This window comes from Silurus meridionalis, chromosome 16 (assembly GCF_014805685.1).
Source record: "Silurus meridionalis isolate SWU-2019-XX chromosome 16, ASM1480568v1, whole genome shotgun sequence".
NCBI lineage: Eukaryota > Metazoa > Chordata > Actinopteri > Siluriformes > Siluridae > Silurus > Silurus meridionalis.
Window position 1 is genome coordinate 9,431,034 of NC_060899.1, and position 24,343 is coordinate 9,455,376.

The 24,343-nt window shown below is 36.0% G+C and overlaps 1 protein-coding gene across 1 annotated transcript; it reads right to left on the minus strand.

Moving 5' to 3' along the window:
- Positions 1-1,500: 1,500 nt before the first annotated feature.
- On the minus strand, positions 1,501-18,923 carry LOC124398769 (pyridoxal phosphate binding protein). Its single transcript, XM_046869105.1, has 8 exons — positions 18,766-18,923; positions 13,959-14,066; positions 13,826-13,861; positions 13,534-13,609; positions 13,262-13,402; positions 12,459-12,601; positions 2,410-2,508; positions 1,501-2,238 (listed from the first exon to the last, which is right to left on the minus strand). The coding sequence occupies exons 1-8, from the start codon at positions 18,907-18,909 to the stop codon at positions 2,083-2,085; spliced, it is 903 nt and encodes a 300-aa protein (XP_046725061.1). The 5' UTR covers positions 18,910-18,923; the 3' UTR covers positions 1,501-2,082.
- Positions 18,924-24,343: the final 5,420 nt, after the last annotated feature.

The following is a 24,343-nucleotide window of genomic DNA, read 5'->3' on the forward strand; positions in this document are numbered from 1 at the left end:
GAAAGTTTATAGGACTGTGGTGAGACATGCAATGTTGTATGGTTTAAAGACAGTGGCACTGAATAAAAGACAGGAGGTGGAGCTGGAGGTAGCAGAGGTGAAGTTGGTGAGTTTTTCATTGGGAGTGACGAGGATGGACAGGTTTAGAAATAAGCTTATTAGAGGAACAGCGCATGTTGGAACTTTTGGAGACAAGGTGAGAAAGATGGTTTGGACATGTGCAGAGGAGAGACATGGGGAATATCGGTAGGAGAATGCTGAGGATGGAGCCACCAGGAAGGAGGAAGAGAGAAAGGCCAAGGAGGAGGTTTATGGATGTGGTGAGGGAAGACATGCAGGTAGTTGGTTTGAAAGAGGCAGATGTAGAGGACAGGGGGAATGGAGACGATGATCCACTGTGGCGACCCCTCATAAGAGAGGCCAAAAGAAGATGACGACGACGACACTGGCTCCCAAATAAATATCACATTGATTACAAAATACTTCTATTGATGTATGAAGTCGTATAAAGCATTTCACTGCATTTCGTACTCTGTATGTATGTGTATGTGACAAATAAAATTTGATTTGATTTGAAGCACTGGTCTTGTGCCACAGTATCTGAGTGAACTTCTGTACCATTATGATCCATGCCTACTTTGACAATGTCCATTGTTAAAAGTGCTAACAATGAATGTAATTGAATTACAATGCAATATGAAAAGCAGTTATATGGGCTACAATTTAAGGAAATTTCTTCAATAATATATAAGAAGCCTAGCTTCCCATATTAATTATAGCTGGTCAAATTTGAATAAACTAAATAACCAAATATATCACAGCAATCTTGCACTGTTTGTTCATTTTAGGGTTCCACTCACAAATAATAATAAATCTTATAGACAAGTAGCTTAACATGTTTTAACCCCTTTAGTATATATTTTACATTTGCAATTTGAATATATTCAAAATAAACTGGAAACAAAGTTATGTCTGATTATTCTGAAATTTGTCATTTATAAGTCTAGCTAGTGATCTGTTACTACATTCTTCTGGCAATAGCTTAGCTGCTTTTTGGCATCAAATTACAGAAATTTCATGTTTACCTTTTTTTGTAAAAATATTATTAGGAAAATTAAACAAGAGGGCAGACCAACACATTAGATTTGATTAAAAAAAAATCAAGGAGCTATATCAGGTCCTTTTAGCTCTCTTGGTAAACCAAATCGTGAGTTTTTCCTCAATCTTTCCTGACAAGCACTCAGTCAGCGCATGCTGCCATCAACATGCTTTATTTTAGTAACAGAAGTGTTCAGATATAATACAAAGAATTCAGCAATTTCACAAAATCTTGGTTTGGGAGTGTTTTCTGCTTTATATAAGTGTGCATAATTATTTTTCTGGTGAAGATCAGATTCCATTTAATTTAATCTATGTATAAAATGTATACCTTTCAATTTCTTGGGCATTTATATTTTTAACTGTTCATCACCCCAACTTAACAGTAAGACAGGTAACAGGTACTTTGTACACTACTGTTTTTTTTATTTATCACCATAAAAATAGCATAATCGAAAAGAAGTCTGGTTAAATCTGATACATACACAGTTAACAAAATGTTAGAGTTCTAAATCACATATAACTGCAGTTCTCTGTAACTTATATTAAACTTAAATATTTCAATGTTTATGCACATTTTCTATACACAAGTCTTTTAATAGCAAATACTAATTTCTTTAATATGGCTTTCAAAGTACAATATAAGTAGTTATGCAATACATGTGCATTCGCATCAAAACTTTCTCATACTGAGAGACAGAGAAAGTGGTATACTGACCACAGAAAACATTGCAATCCACACTTCATTCATTTACCAAAAGCTATACTTTTTTAAAATAAAACTTGAATGCATCATGATATTAATGGTAAAAATTAATATGAGAATTGTTAGGAATTGGTCAAACTTAAGTTTACTTGACACTAGAAGAAAATGTTATGCCTGTTCCTTTTTTATGATGGCAAGGCTATTAATAAGATATTTCTTGTTCTTAGTGGGGCAGCTTCTCTTAAACCCTCCAGATTCACCATGTCTAGCATTACTAATTAATGGTCTTTTACTGTAAGATGTTCCGTTTTCTTTGCTGCTTCTTCAGATGCAACCTCTGGCTTTTTTTCTGGGCTTGGGCTAGGAGTATTTGGATATTCCCGTGTTCCAAAAATGGTACTACCAACACGGATATTAGTGGAGCCTACCTCAATCTGAAAGAAGAAATACAATTACAAAGACATTACTGTGTTCAGTGTTCACAGTGGCAGATGCGGATTACATCTTAATGAATTGTATTGAATTTAGAATCACTCTTCAATAAGAGTTTAGGTAATACGTTTAAAAACAAATATAATAAGCAAAAGAAAAATCTAACAACTCACCGCATGTTCAAAGTCTGTAGACATGCCCATACTGAGCTCAACCTGTTCCAGTTGAAGATTCAGACTCTCACATACCTTTTCACGATGCTTGAGCAGAATCTACACAGAAAGCCATTTTAAACTGAAGGGTGTTGTTTTAGAAACACATCTTTAACAAATGTTACAAGATGTATTGTTAAGATTGTAAGGGATACACATTGCCCAAGGCCTTTTATGCCAATAACAGCTGAAAACTTATAATGAATTAAAGCCTCATCTATAAACAAGCATTGCTGTTTGAAAACATATCAATACATTCATTTTATTATATCAGTTATATTTTTAACTGTTACAAAGCAAATGCCATAAATGTTCATTTAAACTATCATTATAATTGATTGTAAGTGATCCACTTGCTCTTTCACTGTCCATAATTAATGTATATTTTTTCAATTAATGTATTTATAAAAAAATACTTTTAAACAGTTAAGCTTCTGGTCAATAATGGCTTTAAAAAAATTGACAAAGTAAAAATCACATTAATGCAAGCCATTAGAAATATTTTTGAATGGTAAATATAAGCAAAACATGTAACAAAATAATGATTTTTTTTGTAGTATAGCTTTAAGCAAGTCATGACCATTTGACCAAATGCTATTTATGAAATCTACTGCTGTAGATTTATGAAATCTACACCATACTCTATTATGATACATTTACATTTTATTGAATTAATATTTAATACATTATTAGCGAGGGAGAGAGAGAGACATTGTGTGTTGAAGTGTTTAAATTATGTCTTATTTGTATTATTCTTGTGCTTTCAAAATCTCCATATTATCCAGTTAAATAGCACACAAAATAATCTATTAGGCCAAGTTAGGTAATAAGAAAATGTTTACAATAGCTGTCTCACTCTGTTTGCAACTTTGACTGTATGTTACTATGTTTACAAATGCAGCATCAATTACCTCTGTATTCACTTTAAATGTACACTTTCCAGCCAATATGAATATTCAGACAGATTGTGGTATAAATGTCAGCCATGAAACTCTATCTGTATCTTGATTAGTTCTCATACTCTTTTGTAGCAGCAGTTTGATTCTTAACATTTCTGTTTGAACATGCATAACAGAGCATTCGCTACACTCAACCAGCTGCAACAGAGTAGCACATTTAGACTGCCAACATAAAAACCAAAATCTAAACTCCATCACTCCATTAACAAATTCTTGCTATCTTCATCTGAAGAATATTTATGACTGAAATAGTTACATATAAAGTGTTACCTAAAAAGCCTATCCAGAAAGTTCGAGGAAGGTGGCAAGGCAGGGTATATAAACTTAGACACAGGAGAATTGTGGGTTGGATGGAGAGATTAGAGCCATTTATACTACTTGGAAGCTGTAGATTTATGAATGAAACCAAATTCTGTAGATGACTGAAGATGTACAGTGGATATAAAATTGAACACCCCTGTTAATATCAACTACATGTCGTACTCTGTATGAATATGTATGTGGCAAATAAAATTAGAATTGGAAAATGGCAGGTTTTTTAATGTGAAAATGAAATGTCAGGAAATATTTTCAACTTTATTGTAAAATTGCAGTGTATCTATTGAAAGTGAAAACCAATAGGATTCATTTTAGGAAAAAAGTACAATAACTTGGTTGCAGAAGAACAAACACCCCTAAAATATTTAACGGCTGCATTGAATCTCTTTGATATATTTGTTCTTTGCAAAACCATTCTAACTGGTAAATTGGCTGGGCTATTCCAAAAGCATGATCTTTTTATATTTTTTCATTTATTTGGTGTGCTTTAGGTTGTTTTCATGTTGAAAGGTGTTGTATAAGAAGCATTGAGGTTTTATGGCAAAATCCTCTAATATTTGAAGCTATTCATTATTACTCCAAGCTGATTAAAGCCCCAGCTAAAAAAACCTGCATGTTTTACTGTGGCTAAGGAGGGTTTTTTTTTTAACCAAAAATATATTTTGGTATTATGGCCAAAAAGTTCAACTTTATTCTTATCAGATAATATCATAACACATTAATCCACATGTTTTGGGAGACTGAATGTATTTGTTGCAAGCTTTAGCTGGGCTTGGATGTTTTTTATTTTTTATTTTGGATAAAATAACTTCTGCCTTGCCACACAACCATGTAGCTCAGATATATAAATAATTGTTATTGCTGTCACACGTAAGGAGCCTTTGATGTCCTGTTCTCTGCCATATTTGGCAATTGTATATTCACAGTTTTGGAAAAAGTTTGGAACCCTCTCCTAATTAATTTTAACAATAAGATCCCATACCGCGATATCAGCTCTGCAGCCCATGGCTTTTTCACTTGAATGTTACCAAGAAGATGGCAAAAAGATTCTATAGGAACAGTTGTACACCCCATAAAAATAAGTTGGGAAAATGTATAAAAAAAAAAAAAAAAAAAAAAAAACAGAATGCAATGATTTTCAAAACGTATAAATCGTATACAACTAAGAAAATCATTTGAATGTTTAAACTGAGGAAATGTAATATATTGTTCATACATAAATGTTCATAATATGTTCATTTTAAATTTAGTGGCTGCAATATGTCTCAAAATGTTGGGACTGGGACAGCAAGTCTAGAAAAGTAAGTGTTATAACATTATCAGCTGGAAGAACACTTTGCACATTTTGTAAAGTTAATCTGGCAAGAGGCCTAAAATAATAATCAGAGTCTATCAAAAGATGGGCAGTGGTTCACCAATCTAAAAAAAATGTGAATACAAGTTGTGGAACAATTTTAAAATAATGTTCCTCAACATAAAACACCCAAGACCATTGATGTACCATCAATACGGTGCATAATATCCAAGAATCTTTAGAAAACCCTAAATGTGTATGTGTGTGTATATCAAATTACATTCGATTAGATTCAACTTTGCACAAGTTTACGGAACAAGGCAAAAAAAATGCAGTTAACATTTAACCGGAAGTGCATTGGTAGCAGTGTAAACTATTTACATATGCACAGGTTGGTAAGGCTATGATATATGATAGGTATTAATAATGAAAGATGAACAAACAATAGTCGATGGGCATTGTGAGAGAGAGTCCTTTGTGATGATGTAAGCCTTGTAAGTCTTTTGGGAGTAAAGTTTCCACAATTCGTTAGGCAGTTCTCAACACTCTCTGCAGCACTTTCTGGTCTGACACAGAGCAGTTTCCATATCAGACTTTAATACAGCTGGTCAGCATGCTCTCAATGGTGCAGAGGTAAAAGTTCACCAGGATGTCTGAAAAAAATATTTTTTTTCAGAGCCTCTTGACCAGACTGGAGCTGTTTTTTTTTGTCCAGTAGATGTCCTCAGAGATGTGGATCCCCTGGAATTTAAAGATGGTGACATGGTCTACCACCCCTCTATTTAAATGGATGTGTGTGTGCTGCCTTTCTCCTTCCTGAAGTCTACAATGAGCTCCTTGGTCTTCTTGGTGTTGAGTAGCAAGTTGTTTTCAGTGGACCATGCAGCCAAGCGATTCACCTCCTCCCTGTAGGCTGAATCATCATTTGCTTGATAAGACTGATTACCATAGTATCATCTGCAAACTTGATGATAACGTTGGAACCATGTACAGGATTGCAGTCATGGGTGAAGATTGAGTAGAAAAAGGGACTCCGTTTTGCAGAATGATGTGCTAATGCCTAGGTCTCCATGTTTGGTGACTAACTTGGAGTTTCAGATCTGCAAGCAGTGTTGTATGCCTTGAGTAAGAGGTGAACCTCGCTGTTCATCCAGGGCATAGAGTTATCTGTTTCTGTGTGGTATCACTGTCTATTGTGGTGTTTATATTGTCCAATATAGAGGAAGCATAGCTTTTAATGTGTGTGGGAGTCACAGGTTGCCTGAGTGGCAAACTTCCAGTCGGCATGTCAAAACCAATCCTGTAGTACAAAATCTGCTACCTCTGGCCACACTTTGATCATCCACACTGTGGGTTTCACATGTTGGATGAGTGGTAAACACTTGGGTGAGAGAAACAAAAAAAGTTGATTGGATTGCCCCAAGTGGGGGAGGAGGGTAGCTTTCTAGAAATCAGGTAAGTATGTGTAAACATGGTCCAGGGTTTTATTTCCTCTGGTGTTGCAGGAAACTGGTAGGACTGGGAGGACTGTCTTTAAATTGCCATGTTTTAAGTCACCTGCAACAATAAAAGCAGCCTCTGGATATGTTGACTGTTGTCTGCTAATGGCTGCATGGAGTTATTTTATTGCAAACTTGGCAATTTTTATTGTATGAGGAAGTCAGGTGTAGCAGAGAAGTATGTAAGGGTGGTGCAGGACATGATGACAGTGTTACAGCAGTGAGGTGTGCAGTAGGAATGGTAGACTGGTTTAAGGTGGAGGTGAGATTGCATCAAGGTTTGCTCTGTGCCCTTTTCTGTCTGGACAGGTTGACGGATGAGGTCAGATAGGAGTCTCCATGGACAATGATGTATCCGGATGAGTTGTGGCGAGAGTAGAGAGTTCAGAAGAGCCTGGAGAGGTGGGGGTATGACAAAAGACAGGAGTCGGAGCTAGATTTTGCAGAGTTAAAGATTCTGAGATTTCCATTGGGAGTGATGAGGATGTACAGAATTAGAAATTAGTTTATTAGCGGGATAACGCATGTAGGACATTTTAGAGACCTGAGATACACAGGTAGAAGATGGCTAAGGACGGAGCCACCAGGCAGGAAGAAAAGAGGAAGGCCAAGTAGGAGGTGGATGAATGTTTTGATGGAAATGCAGGTAGTTTGTTTGAAAAAGGCAGATGTAGAGGACAGTGTGGTATGAAGGTGGATGATCTGCTGTGTTAACCCCTAATGGGAGCAGCCAAAAGAAGAAGATATATAGTATCTCACAAAAGTAAGTATATGCCCCACATTTCAGCATATCTTCTCAAGGGACAATAGTATAGAAATCAGACTTGGATATACAATTTTTTTTTTTTTTTTTTTAGAGAGTAGTCAGTGTGCAGCTTGTATATAAGTACAAATTTTCTGTCCTCTGAAAATAACTCATTATTGCCATTATAAGCCATTATTGTCAAAATAGCTGAAAACAAAAGTGAGTACACAATGCCACGAGCCACAATGGGTTCCAAAATTTGACAGAGGGGCCGGGTCATACACACACACACACACACACACACACACACACACACACACACACACACACACACACATACATACATACATATATATATATATATATATATATATATATATATATATATATATATATATATATATATATAAAACATTAGAGAATTGGCAAATTCAGTTTCATCAAGTGCCAAAAGATCAACAATTTGTTTATCTTTTTTTTGTTCAGTACAGTTTCAGTAGGAACAGTGTTGTTGAACTCCTTATTTTGCCAGTTCATCAAAGTCTGTAGTAAGTTTTGTTGTGGCAATTCTCAGGATAGATCCGAGGTGTTTGTCAGAAACTGTCGCAGTTTTTAAAGAGTATCAGATTAAGCTCTCTTAATAGAAGAAGAGAGTATTGCACGCAAACAACGTCAATGGAGCTGAAGTGCGACATCTTTAGGGGAAACGTGGGCATTACAGGGGAAAGGTAAATTGAACAATGTTTACCCGTACCTATTTTAATAGAATTTGGTCACGTTCGGCGGGACGGATTAATGAACCCAACGGGCCATGTGTGGCCCGCGGGCCGTAGTCTGCCCATGTCTGCCCTAAGTGATAACAGCTGAAGGTCCTCCAACCATGCAAAGCCACATGTCCTATTCATCATGTTCATGTTTTTGACTGCTTTACAGGACCATACAATTTGTGTATCTTGTAATAGGGCAGTTTATTTTTGGATGTTCAAGTGAACGTGTCAATATTTTTTATGAGCACCATTGTTATCTAGCACTGCCTTTATCCTCTTGGGCATTGATTTCACCTTGCTTGTGCAGCAATTTAATGACAGTTTATACTATAGATGGACTATGCTAAATACAGTTTTTATAAATGTATAAGCAGTTGACCTTCTGCAAAAACCTGCCGTCTTTAGTTTTTGCTATGTCTGACAAACCATGCCGTGATGACAAGAACACCTGTCAATCAAGCTCTTTGCGAAGGGTCAATTGCTTATACACTTATGTAGCAGTGTGCGAGTGGAGGGCGAGCTCCAGCGGTGTGCGAGTGGAGGGCTGATCTGGATAGAACGAGCAGTAAGAAACACCTGCAGCTGATGAGACTAATCAGTGCACACAGAGAGATGCCAACCTCCGGGGAGAGAGCCACCAAGCACAGACGAGCAGAAGAGCTGCCGAACAGTGACTGAACGCGGAGGAAAGCAGGCCCATCCGCGAGTGGCCACTGGCGGACGTCAAGATGGAAAGACCTCCAGAACCATGAGTGTGAGCCCCCACGTGAATACTGGAAAGGAAAACGCCGGGGTGAAAACGAAAGTAAATAAAGCAATCTCTGCTTGGTGAACTATTGCCTGTCTCTCTTTCTTCCACCGTTGAACCAGTGGGATTTGTTACTGTGGTGCCGAAACCCCTTGCTAGAAGAGAGGTATGATGCCAGGCGGACTTCGCCGTGGAGGGAGTGGGACCAGGCCAAGGAGGAGTGCTACAGCCGGAACGGAACAGGCACTCCATCGTCTGCCACACCTCTCCAGGGAAGTCCAGATGGCGGTGCACCCAGGGACAGGCAGCTTCTCTTGCTCTCTCAAAAGAAAACACACTGGTCTCAAGGATGAAGGCGAAACATCAGCACAGTAAGCTCAAATAGTATAATCCTCATCATGCGAAAATGGTATAGTTTAATGAAGTGCTATTGAGTAATTTGTTTGTTTGCTGACTTTGGAACAGTTGCACTAGATCACCTCGCTCCCGACATAGTGATGGATTCAATTAAAATGGTGCGAACAAAAACAAAATCTAAAAGCAGCAAATAAAAGCAGCAGTAAACAATAAAATTTATAGTTAATGTGGTTTTCAGCTAATGATTATGTATTTGCTCACCAATGAATACATACATACATACACACACGCTGTATTAAGATTAATGAGGGAACTGGATCTGGACGATACTCAAAAGGTGTGGAAAGATTTGAGTCACGTAAAGAAAAAAAGTGCATGCATAGAACACTGTCCAGGGAAGAAAGTTGGGTATTTATTTAAAACATAAAAGATTAATACACTGGAACAGGCTTTGGTGGATTGCTTACAAAGAAGGAATATGACGTTTTAAATAAAGTGATAACGCACTTGCAATTGCCTGACCTCGAGTCCAACCTCATTCCACTTCCACTGCAGATTTGTCAATCACCAATATGGTTTCCCTTAACTAAACTTAGTTTGTTTCAGGCCACCCAATTATGTGTATTCGTGTGGTACTCACTACACTACACTTATGAGTAGAAAGCTGTGGAATTAAAAATGGTAAAAGTAAATAAAAACCATAAAAACTGCGTTATTAAGCATGAAAGTCTTAAAATGGATGAAGGGCCAGTGTGCCTACCACAAATCTCAACAGAAACAATCGCTCATATAGGAACATATTTTAACAAATGAAATTGACTATCATTGAGCCTTTCTTATCAATGTGGGCTTCATCAACTTTGTTTTATAGATTATACACAGAAGGCATAATCTGCATCTGTAATTCATCAGTGTTGTCCACGGGCTTATAGGATATGTCTGGTCTGTGTCTTTTCTCCCAGCATTCCCTGAATGTACTAGCAGTAATGATTTTTGATTCCAAAACAGGCAGAAGAAAATCCTAATAATTTTCCGATGGCTCGTCCAGGATCTCTATGAGGAGGTAAGGTCTATTAGTGTTTGTTCTCTTTCCTCAAAATAGAGATCTCTTTACCACACTGTTTAACAGTACCAATCACCTCATGGTGTTTTCAGAGGTGCAAATATAATTATTCTGACTTTCAGAAAACATTGCTTTAGCCAGTGTTTCCACAAAAGACAGTGGGAACAAAAGGATAAGCTTTTTCTAAGCAACTAAATACATGATTAGGAATATTTCTGTTCTGTTCTACTGAAATCTTCAACTATATAATTTAGTACTTGATTTGTTCTTGTATAATAATGGGTGGAAGTGATCAGTCCCAATCCAGACCTTATGATTGAGTGTATAAGAAGGGTTATGGATATTTTTTTCTAACTATTATTGATAGTTTGGCAGGGTGGACTAACAAATACATTCAGTTAAGACCTTATTCAAGATAGAAATAGATGAATATAGAATATAGACAGATTAACAGATTCTTCTTATTGTGCATGTGTGTGTTTAAAATACAGTGTAAACTTTTATAATTTTTTTGGGCAACAGTACTGTTTTTTACTGCCTATTTTTGAAGCCTTCATTAACTCAGTCTAAATCAATAGAGTTCCTGTCACATGCCTAAGACTTTCACCCGTAGGTTGACTAGCCCAGATGATCCTTACATTTATTGTCCTTTCCTTTCAATCTTTGGGCTCCGATGTTTATCTAATCTTTGTTGTGCACTCTTTTTGAGCAGGGCCGAATCATTCTGTGGCAGCAGGGGCGTGGCTGAGTGCCAGTTTGTGAATGGAGGGCGAGGCCAGGAGCAGATAGACAGGGAATGACACACCTGAAGGAAATTGGGACTAATCTGTGTTCTCTCTCTTGCAGTGATCAGTGGGAGCATTTAAGGAGGAGCGAGAGGATGTGTGTGGGTGTGTGTGCCTGGGATTGTAAGGCTGCGGCACTGAGCACAGAGCTTATAAAAAATAAACGTTTTCTTGGTATTGAACCTGTCCTGTAGTGGTCTTCCTTTCCCCGAACCATTCGCTCTCCCACACATTCTTCAAACTCCAGCAAGTTGGTGACACTCTTTTGAAGATTGCTTATCTGACTGCACAGTATAGCCTGTTTATACCTTAGCCCTACAACCTAAATGTAAACGGTAGCACTTCATCCAAAATATCAGATGTATTAAGAAGTTGATCATTGCAATCAGTCCACTATACCTTATGTGAGGTATTTTACTGTTGATGATCTCTGATCAAGAGCCTTTTTTAATGTCCTATTGAGCAGCCAGATGCAACTTATTTTCTCATTTTGGCAACTTCCATACACATGGACAACATCAATTGTGTTTTTTCATTCATTAACCAATAAAAATGTCCACCAGGAAAAATATGCTAAACCAAAAAAAACTACTTAAATAGTTTATATATTTCTCGATTACCCTGTGAGAATGGTTTGGTTGAGGAGGATACTCAGTCCTCAACTCTCGGCCAAAAAAATTAACAGACTTGCAAAAAGGGCTCACTGTGTGATTCACAACACTCTAGTCTTGCTCCACCTGGTGCACTACCCAGGTTTCTATTTACCCAAGGTGAGTGGCACCTTTCCTCTTATACAGAGCGAGGTATGTCCCACTTTTCTAGGATTTAATAATTACTGTCAAACACACATCTATTTTTGTCTCTTCCTTGTAATTTCTGAGCAAACATAATCTTCAATAACATGCTACAATTTTGGTAGATTTGCTGCAAAACACACCCCAAAAATAAAAGATGCAAACCTGGTCTATTCTCTACATCACCCTAAAATATAAACTTTTCATAATCTTTCTGAGTATGAAATTTTTCATTTATTCAATACACCTTTGTGATATGAATACATCATATCTACAACTGCAATTTATTAATATTTTTAGTATATCATGCAACCCCTTTTATCAGGCACTTGATGTGCTGCATCAGGTGTGGCAGATGATGTGTCTTGAAAAAAATACCCTTTTTTTTTTTTTTTGTAAACCCAGAGAGGTGTTTTGAATGTTAATTTTAAATCATAAACATTATCATAATGTTTACTGTTGCATACAAGAAAACTACATTTGTAGCTTTTCCCTCAAACAGTTTACTATAGCAATTGAGCAAATGTTGATACAAGTAATCTCAGAAGTGCATTGCTAATTTTCTAACCAGGAATTTTGTGTTAAAACCAATTTAAATATATTTGATTTAATTTAAAAGTTTAATCATTCTTATTAAGTGCGTTTTGTCTCTGAAGTGTGTGCATATATAAAAATATTTACCTGGAAGTCAGGATTTGGACCTTCACTGAGATCATAACCATAACGTCCGATAGTCATTAGTCCAGAGAAGACCAGAGCAGGACAATTAGTCACAATATGCTTGACCGTATTGATAGTTTCTTCAGGATGCAGACCATGTTTACCTATTGGAGCACAAAGTACAAATTAACAGTGATTACCGTTCCACACCACTTATTCATTTTTTATATTTTGAATATTTTATTATATTTTGATATATTTAAATCGTGTAAGAAATTGAATCTACTTTAATGAGGAAAATATTGTACTCCAGCTGTGGATGTCAGAAACAGCATATGCTGACCAATTTAACACCAGTAACACATGAAAGACAAGCTTACACTGCAGCTAACACTGCATAATAGCTGCAGGTCAGGACTTATCAGCAAGTTATCTGTGAAACACACCATTACTGGCTGAGTGCTATTAAGGTCAAATAAAAAGGTTTTGATTTTAATTTTATATTTTGGCAAATATTTATAAAATAAACAAATAATTAGAAAACTTGGTTAGCTAAGCATATTGATTAGTATCAGCCTATTGTGATCAAAGAATTAGTATTTATGTACATATGGAAAAATAGCCTTCATAACCCGCCTCTTCCGAAATACTTTACTAATTCCTTGTCTAATTATGTGTTATTTAAACAGATATATATTGTATGTTTATGTCTACTGCTGTCATACATTTTTAACTACAGGCCTGAAAATTGTCAGAATTATGCAGTGGGACAAACATGGTGAATACAAACAATATAACAGGCTGTTCATGAAATGAACACACACTTTCCTCGCTGCTTGTGTTGATCTGAACCATGACCTTTAATCTCCTGGTGTTACAAGATCGTAACTTCTGCCATGAGCTGTTAAGTTTGTCAGCCAGTTTTACAGAGTCGATGGTCTCAACCATGTAAAGGTTTGGAACACCTATAAGCCAACTCAAAAAAGTGCAAACTCAAAAACCACAAAGTATAATAGATTCAATTTTATGTACAAAGGAGTCAAAGAACTTTTTATTTTTAAACCAGTAAATGGTGGAAAAAAGCTAAACTGCTTACCTAAGAGTTTATTAACATTCCCCTTCTGTAAATGTCCAATGAAATGCCATTTAATTTCAGGGCATGGTGTCAAAATCTAAGATAGAAAATAATCTCAGTAAAGTATTCCAAAACATAGCACAGAAGATCAAGATTTGAGAAACATAATTAGCATCATGAGTCAGTGATGAGCTCAAAAAAAGTACACAATACACAAAACTCTATAAGTGAAAAGCAAGAAAATCTAGTTCTAAAGTTTTGGCAACATGTACTGTTTAAGATTTCTAGCTAATTTAAGACTTCTTGAACATACCAGAGGGTGAGACGCTTTCTCCACAAGCTCATTTACCTATGAGAAGATGCAGAATATATACCTTATAAAATCATTACTGAGCCAAAATGCAGAGGTGACATACAAATAAGTTAGACTTTGTAAATGTACTTACATAATTCTCCCCAAAGTTGCGTTGTCCATGTTTATAAGCCTCAACTACCATGTCTGGAGGTTTGGTTTTACTTACAGCAACTATCCTAGGTGCAATGCATGGTAATGTCTGTCAAAAGAGAGGTGAAAAACAATGTTAAATACAAAAATATCATTTAAAATTGTGTGAGCTATTCTTCTAAAATATCACTAACATCAACTAGCTATGATAAGTCTCCATTTCTTCTGCATACACAGTTGAAAAGTTGACATATGCTTCAGTAAAATAAAAATAATTATATATATATATATATATATATATATATATATATATATATATATATATATATATATATATATATATATAAAACAAAAGTGAGTACACTCTGCACATTTTAGTATATCTTCTTAAGGGACAATACTATAGAAATGAATTGGAGATTGGATATATTTTAAATTAGTCAGTGTGCAGCTTGCCTAGCAGTACAGATTTACTAAACATAGCTGGCAACAAAAGTGAGTACAACCTAAGTGATAACAACTGTATGTCGCTTAACCATGCAAAGAAACATGTCCTATTCATCATGCTCATGTTTTTGTCCGCTTCACAGCAACATACAAATCTGTATATCTTGTATTAGAGCAGTTCCAATTTGGTGCTTTTTGTGGTTCTTTACAATTCTCTCATACTGACCAATGGATGTTAAACATGGCACCCCATGGCAAATAACTCTTTGAGGATTTGGGAATTAGAATTGTTGCTCTCCACAAAAATGGAGCTCTAATTATATATTAATACAAAATTATTTTAATTTTTGTTACCTAATGTAACAATGAATCCAGGCAAAACATTAACTATAGAACACAAGCAGAGAAAAGATGATGATCAGGTGATCAGGCATGTTTCTGTTCTTAGTCATGTTGACATCCCTGACTCCTTCTGTCCCCCCATATTTCCTGTTGCTTTCTGCCTTGCCCATTGTTAGCTTTGTAAACTAGCTTACATCTGTGGTGTGTGAGAGCCAGAAACATATACAGTTGGGCAAAAAAAGTATTTAGTCAGTCACCAATTGTGCAAGTTTCTTCCACTAAAAAAGATGAGAGAGGCCTGTCATTTTCATCATAGGTACACTTCAACTATGAGAGACAAAATTAGCAAAAAAAAAATCACATTGTCTGGTTTTTAAAGAATTTATTTGCAAATTATGGTGGAAAATAAGTAATTGGTCACTTACAAAAAAGCAAGATTTCTGGCTCTCACAGACCTGTAACAACTTATTTAAAAGGCTCCTCTGTCCTCCACTTGTTAACTGTATTAATGGCACCTGTCTGAACTCGTTATCAGTATAAAAGACACAACTCTGACTGTCCACAACCTCGAACAGTCAGACTCCAAACTCCACTATGGCCAAGACCAAAGAGCTGTCAAAGGACACCAGAAACAAAATTGTAGACCTGCACCAGGCTGGGAAGACTGAATCTGCAATAGGTAAGCAGCTTGGTGTGAAGAAATCAACTGTGGGATCAATTATTAGAAAATGGAAGGCATAAAAGACTACTGATAATCTCCCTCGATCTGGGGTGCCATGCAAGATCTCACACCATGGAGTCAAAATGATCACAAGAACGGTGAGCAAAAATCCCAGAACCACACTGGGGAACCTAGTGAATGACCTGCAGAGAGCTGGGACCAAAGTAACAAAGGCTACCATCAGTAACACACTATGCCGAAGGGACTCAAATCCTGCAGTGCCAGACGTGTCCCCCTGCTTAAGCCAGTACATGTCCAGGCCCATCTGAAGTTTGCTAGAGAGCATTTGGATGATCCAGAAGAGGATTGGGAGATTGTCATATGGTCAGATGAACCAAACTACCAGCAACAGTGTGTAAAAACCTTGTGGAGACTTACAGAAAATGTTTTATCTCTGTCATTGCCAACAAAGGGTATATAACAAAGTATTGAGATGAACTTTTGTTATTGACCAAATACTTATTTTTCACCATAATCTGCAAATAAATTCTTTAAAAATCAGACAATGTGATTTCTGGATTTTTTTTCTTCTTCTCACTTTGTCTCTCATAGTTGAAGTGTACCTATGATGAAAGATACAGGACTCTCTCTCATCTTTTTAAGTGGGAGAACTTGCACAATTGGTGGCTGACTAAATACTTTTTTGCCCCACTGTATATGATACACCAGTGGTAGATTGAAAAAGCTGTGCAAAGACAGGGATGAAAACGGCATGCAGAGAGAAGAAAAAATATTGACCATTTCACCAAATAGATTAAAACTAAAGTAACGAGTCTGGTTTGAAAATGTAAGAAGTAGAAAGTATAGATATTTGTGTAAATGTAATGAGTGAAATAAAATAAATTGATACCAGAAAAATCTACTTAAGTACAACAGAGGTGGCAAAAGTACACAGATCCGTCACTTAATGTAAAAGTACAGATACTTATATTTTAAAATACTCTAGTAAAAGTTGAAGTACTGACTATCCTTTTTCTTAAGTTAAAGTAAAGAAGACATGTACTTAAGTAAAAAGTAGCGATTATTACTAGCTGTTTAATGTCACGCTGGTAACTGGACCTCACATCATATTAATATTACTGTTGGCAATCAATTAATATAATTAATCACAATCAATAACACGACTGTATCGCACATTTTTACCTGTTCTGAATGTATCATTATTGGGCAAATATTGAGGCTTTATGCAAATGTATGTTTATTATTAGTGAAACCATATTCAGCATAGAGATGAAGACAAAATATTCTTGTAAAGGTTTTAAAATAATTCCAGTGTTTTAAATTACGTAAATCATCAGGACGCCAAATGGGACCTTTGCTATGTTTCCACACGGTCGATTAATGAGATGATACCGGAGAAACTGTACCTCTTCCAACTATCATACAGATTACATATTCAGAGAATATTTGTATTTGATTAGTTTATTTTGGTTTATTTATATTTAGGCATTTCAAACTTTCTATTTATATATTTATCATGTCTGTGAGACAAGTATTCACTGATATTCAGGTTGTTTTTTCCTCATAACACTGAAACAAACTTAAATAATGCTGTCTTTTTTTGATCGTACAGATAAGAGCAATATGTCATTTCGCATCTGTAAATGGCTGACTTTTATTTGTATACACTTATAATAACATGAGATAAGTTATATAACTTATATGAGAAGTATTTGGTTTTGTATGCAGAGTTTTTAAAAAGAAAATTTGCTGCAAAAAATTCAGTTAAGGGGATCATTTACCCAGAAATAAAGAAATTGTCATCATTTACTCAACCTCATGTCATTTAAAACACGCAAGTCTTAAATTTAAAAACACATATGAAGATATTTTAATGAAATCTGAGAGATTTCTGTCTACAGTCTTGGTTCATAAAAAGATCGTAAAACTAATTAATGTTCATTGAACAGTTTAGTCGAAATTTTCGGGAGAGACTCAGTCACTTTATATGATAACTTTCTTTCCCACTCCCCATTTATCCGGGCTTGGGACCGGCACTAAGGCTTGTGCAACCCAAATGGCTGGGGTTGGTTCCCTGACCGGGGATCGAACCACATCCTAACCACTAGACAACCTTTATATGATAACAGGTTAAATTTAGGCTTTTATCTACACATAAACTATGATCAGCAAAAATAAACAGATACTTGCTGATGTAAAAGAACAAACTTCATTGTTTTTTACAGGAAGCTTAAACATGTGTAATAAGAAGAACCCAATTGGTCTTCATACTTTAAGCAAGCATGCTTGAGCTTCAATTTGCCATTACTGATGTGTGCTTTGGTTAATGTTTATATGTGGGTATTTGGTGAACCACACCTTTAAAATATAGCTGTGATTTTTGTCTATTACAGTGGCAATGAAGAGGTTTTGCAGTGTGCCCAGAGGAGCTTTGGGGATTGCAGTAAATTTTTATATATTATTTTTATATATTTTATTTAAGAATGTTCCTTGCTTGATTTGTGAAATGTGTTATATGTACATGTTTTACACATAAAATAAAGATTTTCTTAAAATGTTTCATGTGAATGTATTTTCTTGGACTGAAATATATTGAGGGCAAATGTCTTTTTAAAATGAATTTAAAATATTATTTTGAAAATATATTTTCCAAAATATATAAAAATGGGCCATTTTTAATTTATTAAAAATAGATTTTTATCATATCGGATGTTGATTCGAGTAGTAAACACATGAAAAGTATTAATTTAAGGTACATGGCGACAAATGTGCGATCAATCAGGTTAAATATTTTAATCAATTGACAGGCCTAATATTAATATGACGTCCAGTTACCAGCGTCACAATAAACAGGCAGTAGTAATGGCTACTTTTTATTTAAGTACATTTCAAAACCCAAACTTTTTTTACTTTACCTTGAAGAAATATTATAGTCAGTACTTTTACCAGAGTCTTTCAAAAAGAGTATCTGTACTTCTAATTAAGCGAGGGATGTGTACTTTTGCCACCTCTGAGCCCATCTACACTTGTTATACTGTTTTAATATACTGTTATGCATCATGGCCCACATCGCAATCTCCTACGATAAGGCTATAATACTGTATATGAATATTATGCTAAATACAGAAATGATTGGTGATCCATAAATATGATAATCGTGCATGCCTACATTAACGATTTATAAGACTTGTGTACAAATATCTCATTCTCTTTGGCGACTGTGTGCTAAGGTTGAGCATTTACATAATCCGACAGAAGCAGTGAACTGACTGAGGACATATGAGGATAAAAGTTTTACAAAGCATCTCAGTCTGAACGTTTAATTCTACAAACTAACCTTTGCACGTCGGGTTACGGCCAGATTGACCCGGTCTAAGACTGCCTGCATTTTTTTCCCAACCTCTTCCGACATCGCTACTCTCCACATAGCATTCATAGCAGTAACACTGTCCAATAGAAGAAACAGTTTGACCGCGTTCATAGCAAATATGGCATTTCCGGTCTCGTGGCTGTCAAAATAAAGGTCTTCGTTCTTCATCGCCAGTCCTGCAGCCTGCAGCACGAGGCTATTAAAATGGCAAGGGTACGGGTTTGTAAACTAAAAACTGTAAAAACTGTAAAGAAGTGGTTAGTCAAAAACAGGTAGGGAAAAACTTTTATTTAAACGAAACATTAACAGAAGAAAGAGATTTCATAGATGTCAAGAGTTTATTGTAGAAACATTTGTTTCAATGCAAATGGATAAGAAGTATTTGAGATAAATATAGTTTCCTTTCATAAATTCTTGAGAAAAACCATCTACTGAAAACCTTAAAGCAGCAGCAGCTCATGGTATTTGCATCATATTTAGACTTTTGGAACGAGTATGACCTTAACCCAGCCTATAGCACGACAGCGTACTAAATTACATCCGCCGCATGTTGTAACACGCATGCGCCGTTATATGTTTCGGCGACAAAAAGCTTAGACATAAAATACATTGACACCTTGTTGGCCGCCTCAGTCCTTTGTTGCGATACGTCCGGCCAAGTGTTTCCTGTAAAGAAAATGCAACTAAACTGGATAGCCGCGGTTTAAAAATAAAACTTGGTATTTATCAACTGATATCAGTGGGTTATGATCTACGTGTGCCACAAAAAAAATCTCCAGCTACTTAAAATATTTATAGTTAGACTAGTTAGATGCAATCGCTCAAGCGCACACTTCTCATGAATATTTTTTGGCTTTAAAACATATTATTGGTCAAGAGTTGTGGAGACTTACCTAATGCAATAGAATTAAATTAAGTTTTGTATTTTAGGAAAATACTTTTCTGTGTTTACTCTTACCATTTTATCTTTTCTTGTGCTTCAGGTCCGAACATACACCGACCCGGCATAACATTATGACACTATATTATATAAAGTTATGCCTGGTCGGTGTACCTCGTTCCTTTTAAAATGAGCAAAAATAGTGAAAATAGAAACTAGGAAAAATTGAAATGTGCATCTTTCTTTTTTGTATTTAAAATAATTGAGAAAATGAAACAGGCACTGTCGCACTGACAGGCTTCATTCTGTATTTTTATAGTGCTAAAATTATGCAATACAGATTTATACTCTAAAACAGACATTAACAAAAAAAAATTAATGGATTCTTTATGGAAATACATGTATATGATATGGTAACGACTGTACATTAAATATATTTGTATACTATAAAGTTTTATATATATATATATATATAAAACTTCAAAATTAGTTATGTTGAATATGCAATTTCGCAATAAACCGAGGGCATGAGATTAGAACCGCAGTAAAATGGGGAATTACTATATATATATATATATATATATATATATATATATATATATATATATATATATATATATATATACACGTGTACATATATATATTCGGGCACCGAAGATTTTCGGCCGAAAATGGCCCAGAAGTGCATTTTCGGTTTTTGGCCGAAAGACTTTGATCAGCGAAAAAACGCGGCCGAAACAGTTTGTTGTGATGACGCAAACAGAAACCGCGGCCCGCACGTGCATGTCTGAAACAACATGTCTGCAGTGTGGACGTATTTCAGTATATCTGAGAAAGACCCACGGATAGCGATTTGCAAAACATGTAATGCCGAACTTTCGTCTGCAAAGACTTTCTCCACGTCGGGTTTAATTTATCACCTGAAATCCAAACATCCCGATCGCTATGCTAAATATCAGAGGAACGCGGCACAGAAAAGCAAAACCCCTCCGAGCATGCGCACTCCGTCTGTGGCGAACGTTTTTAGAAAGGCAAGAAGTTTCCCAGTGATATTGTTGTATTGTTGTATCTTTAAGCAGTTGCACTTGTTCTGAATGCACTTTGTTTTTATGAAAGAATATATTTTTAATTTTACAACCTTTCAGCAGAAAAAATCAAAAGGCTAGACTAAGCTTTGCTGAGGAGCATGTTGTGTGGACAGAGGAGAACTGGTCCAAAGTTCACTTCATTATTTGTATATTATATTATTTGGGTCCGATGGGAAACATTATGTTCGGCGACATAAAACGGTGAAATCAGTGGAGGAGGAAGTGTCATGGTTTGGGGCATGTTTTCTGCAGCAAAAGTTGGGCCTCTTATACAGCTACATGGCAGAGTGAATACAAATGTTTATCAGAACCTTCTTCAACAACATATGGGTTCTTCCCTGCGTTCATCACCCAATCAGCCCGCAGTGTTCATGCAGGACAACGCTCCATGTCACACAGCAAAACAGGTAAAGCAGTTCCTGGAAACTGAAAACATTGAAATAATGACATGGCCTGCCCAGAGTCCTGATCTCAACCCAATAGAGAACTTTTGGAAAATCCTTGGCGACAAAGTTATGGCTGAGAAACCTACTACAGTCACTGAACTGTGGAGGAGACTGGAAGAAGAGTGGATCAAAATCACACCAGAGCAGTGTGAGAGACTAGTGCTGTCCTGTGGCCGCAGATGTGCTGAAGTCATTCAGAGCAGAGGCCTGTACACTTCCTACTAATTGTTGACTGTTGCAACCTTTAGAAAATTTTGTTGTAATCTTTTTCCATGCTTCAGTCATTGTTCTCTAATTTTGATCAGTGTGTTTTCTGCAAAATAATTTTTTTTTTTTTTGAAATGCCTTAGTTATTTTGTGGAAAAGGTGTTCTGGTAGCATGGTATAGACAGGACAAAAACTCCTTTAACTGTTGAGCAGTGAGGATGACATTATTTCAGAATTGTTCAATTGTTTATAAATTGTTCTCTAATTTTGATCTCCAGTGTGTGTGTGTGTGTGTGTGTGTGTGTGTGTGTATATATATATATATATATATATATATATATATATATATATATATATATATATATATATATATATAGCAATTTAAATAGCAATTTAACATGTCAAAACTGTGTCCAAAGTGTCAATTGTGTCAAAAATGGTTTGAGCACCATTGTTATGTACCACTGCCTTAATCATTTCCCATTATCCCCTGACATTGGTTCCCCCCCGCCGTTCCCAAAATTACATATTTCCATATTTCTTTTCCCTTGTTACCCTTATTTTTTGCCTAGTTCTGTTATAATAAAAAAAAATTGCATTTGTATAAAACCCTCTCTTCTGCAGATTTTCCCTCATTTTATTCTCATCCTCCATGTGTGAACAATATTCTGCTTTTAATCTAATTTTTATTTTTATTCTATTATTGAGTCAATCTGATATTCATCTACTTATATTATATGTATATAATACCAGTTTATGTATGTGTGTGTGTGTGTGTGTGTGTGTGTGTGTGTGTGTGTGTGTGTATATATAATATATATACACAGTGAGGAAAATAAGTATTTGAACACCCTGCTATTTTGCAAGTTCTCCCACTTAGAAATCATGGAGGGGTCTGAAATTGTCATCGTAGGTGCATGTCCACTGTGAGAGACATAATCTAAAAAAAAAAAAAAGCCCAGAAATCACAATGTTTGATTTTTAAACTATTTATTTGTATGATACAGCTGCAAATAAGTATTTGAACACCTGAGAAAGTCAATGTTAATATTTGGTACAGTAGCCTTTGTTTGCAATTACAGAGTTCAAACCTTTCCTGTAGTTTTTCACCAGGTTTGCACACACTGCAGGAGGGATTTTGGCCATTGGATTCTGGACATGTGCTGGTTTAAGCAGGGGAACCTTCTGTGCCATGCATGATATCAAACCATGACGTCTTAGTGTATTACCAACAGTAACCTTGGAAACGGTGGTCCCAGCTCTTTTCAGGTCATTGACCAGCTCCTCCCGTGTAGTTCTGGGCTGATTTCTCACCTTCCTTAGGATCATTGAGACCCCACGAGGTGAGATCTTGTATTGAGCCCCAATCCGAGGGAGACTGACAGTCATGTTTAGCTTCTTCCATTTTCTAATGATTGCTCCAACAGTGGACCTTTTTTCACCAAGCTGCTTGGCAATTTCCCCGTAGCCCTTTCCAGCCTTGTGGAGGTGTACAATTTTGTCCCTAGAGTCTTTGGACAGCTCTTTGGTCTTGGCCATGTTAGTAGTTGGATTCTTACTGATTGTATGGGGTGGACAGGTGTCTTTATGCAGCTAACGACCTCAAACAGGTGCATCTAATTTAGGATAATAAATGTAGTGGAGGTGGACATTTTAAAGGCAGACTAACAGGTCTTTGAGGGTCAGAATTCTAGCTGATAGACAGGTGTTCAAATACTTATTTGCAGCTGTATCATACAAATAAATAGTTTAAAAATCATATATTGTGATTTCTGGATTTTTTTTATTTATTTTAGTAATTCAATACAAAAAGTGAAACTCATTATATAGATTCATCACACACAGACTGATATATTTCAAGTGTCTTTTTTCATTTAATTTGGATGATTATGGCTTACAGCTAATGAAAACCCATATTTCTGTATCTCAGAAAATTTTAATGTTGTGAAAAAGTTTAATATAAAAGTTTAATATTGGAGACTCGTGGTGCCACACTATAATCAGCTAATTCAAACGCTTGCAAAGGTTTCCTGGGCCTTTAAATGGCATCTCAGTCTGGTTAATGCTACACAATCAAGGGGGGGAGACTGCTGACTTGACAGTTGTCCAGCAGATGATCATTGACGCCCTGCAGGTGGAGGGTAAGACACAAAAGGTCAACACAGAGTGCTGTATCCAAGCACATTAATGTAAAGTTGAATGGAAGAGAAAAATTGGCAGAAAAAGATAAAACTAAGCCTTTGGGGGAGATTCACAAAGAGTGGACTGCAGCTGGAGTCAGTGATTCAAGAGCCACCACTCACAGACGTATCCATGGGCTACAACTGATGCATTCCTTGTGTCAAGCCACTCCTGAACCAGACACCACATCAGAGGTGTCTTACATGGCAAAGGACAAAAAGGACTGGACTGTTGTTCAGTGGGCAAAAGTCGTCTTTTCAGATAAAAGGAAAGAATATTTTGCATTTAATTTGGGAATCAAGCTCCAGACTCTTGAAACTTTGCACAGTTAGTTGTGGATTGGGGAGTCATGTTATTTGCTGGTGTAGGTCCACTATGTTTTATCAAGTCCAAAGTCAGCACAGTCGTCTACCAGGAAGTTTTAGAGCAGACCGCTAGGGGGCCCCACAATTAAAATTTAAAAAAGATTTTAGTTTTTAAAATTACATACACACATATTTTAAATAATAACACTGTGGTGAAATAAAATAAATTCCCTTTAAATAAAATTAAACTGAAAATAGGATGAAAATGTTTATTTTTTGACTTTGAGAGAGTGTTTACTCATGAATAAAATTAAACGCATGAGGTTTGTCTACAGACTGCATAAGTTAAAATGTGTTTAGAAGCTCTTTGTGGTATTTAGTCGGTTGATATGTTACATTTCTCTTCCTTTATACATCTGTCTTTTTGAAAATGTTTTA

Bases quoted from the DNA above. Each gene is read 5' to 3' on its own strand.
- LOC124398769 (XM_046869105.1), bottom strand. From the start codon at position 18,909: ATGAACGCGGTCAAACTGTTTCTTCTATTGGACAGTGTTACTGCTATG. The intron at 13,862-13,958 runs GTAAGTACATTT...ATCTTCTCATAG, and splicing joins GCAACTTTGGGGAGAATTAT to GTAAATGAGCTTGTGGAGAA. The intron at 13,610-13,825 runs GTATGTTCAAGA...TTTCTATCTTAG, and splicing joins AGAAAGCGTCTCACCCTCTG to ATTTTGACACCATGCCCTGA.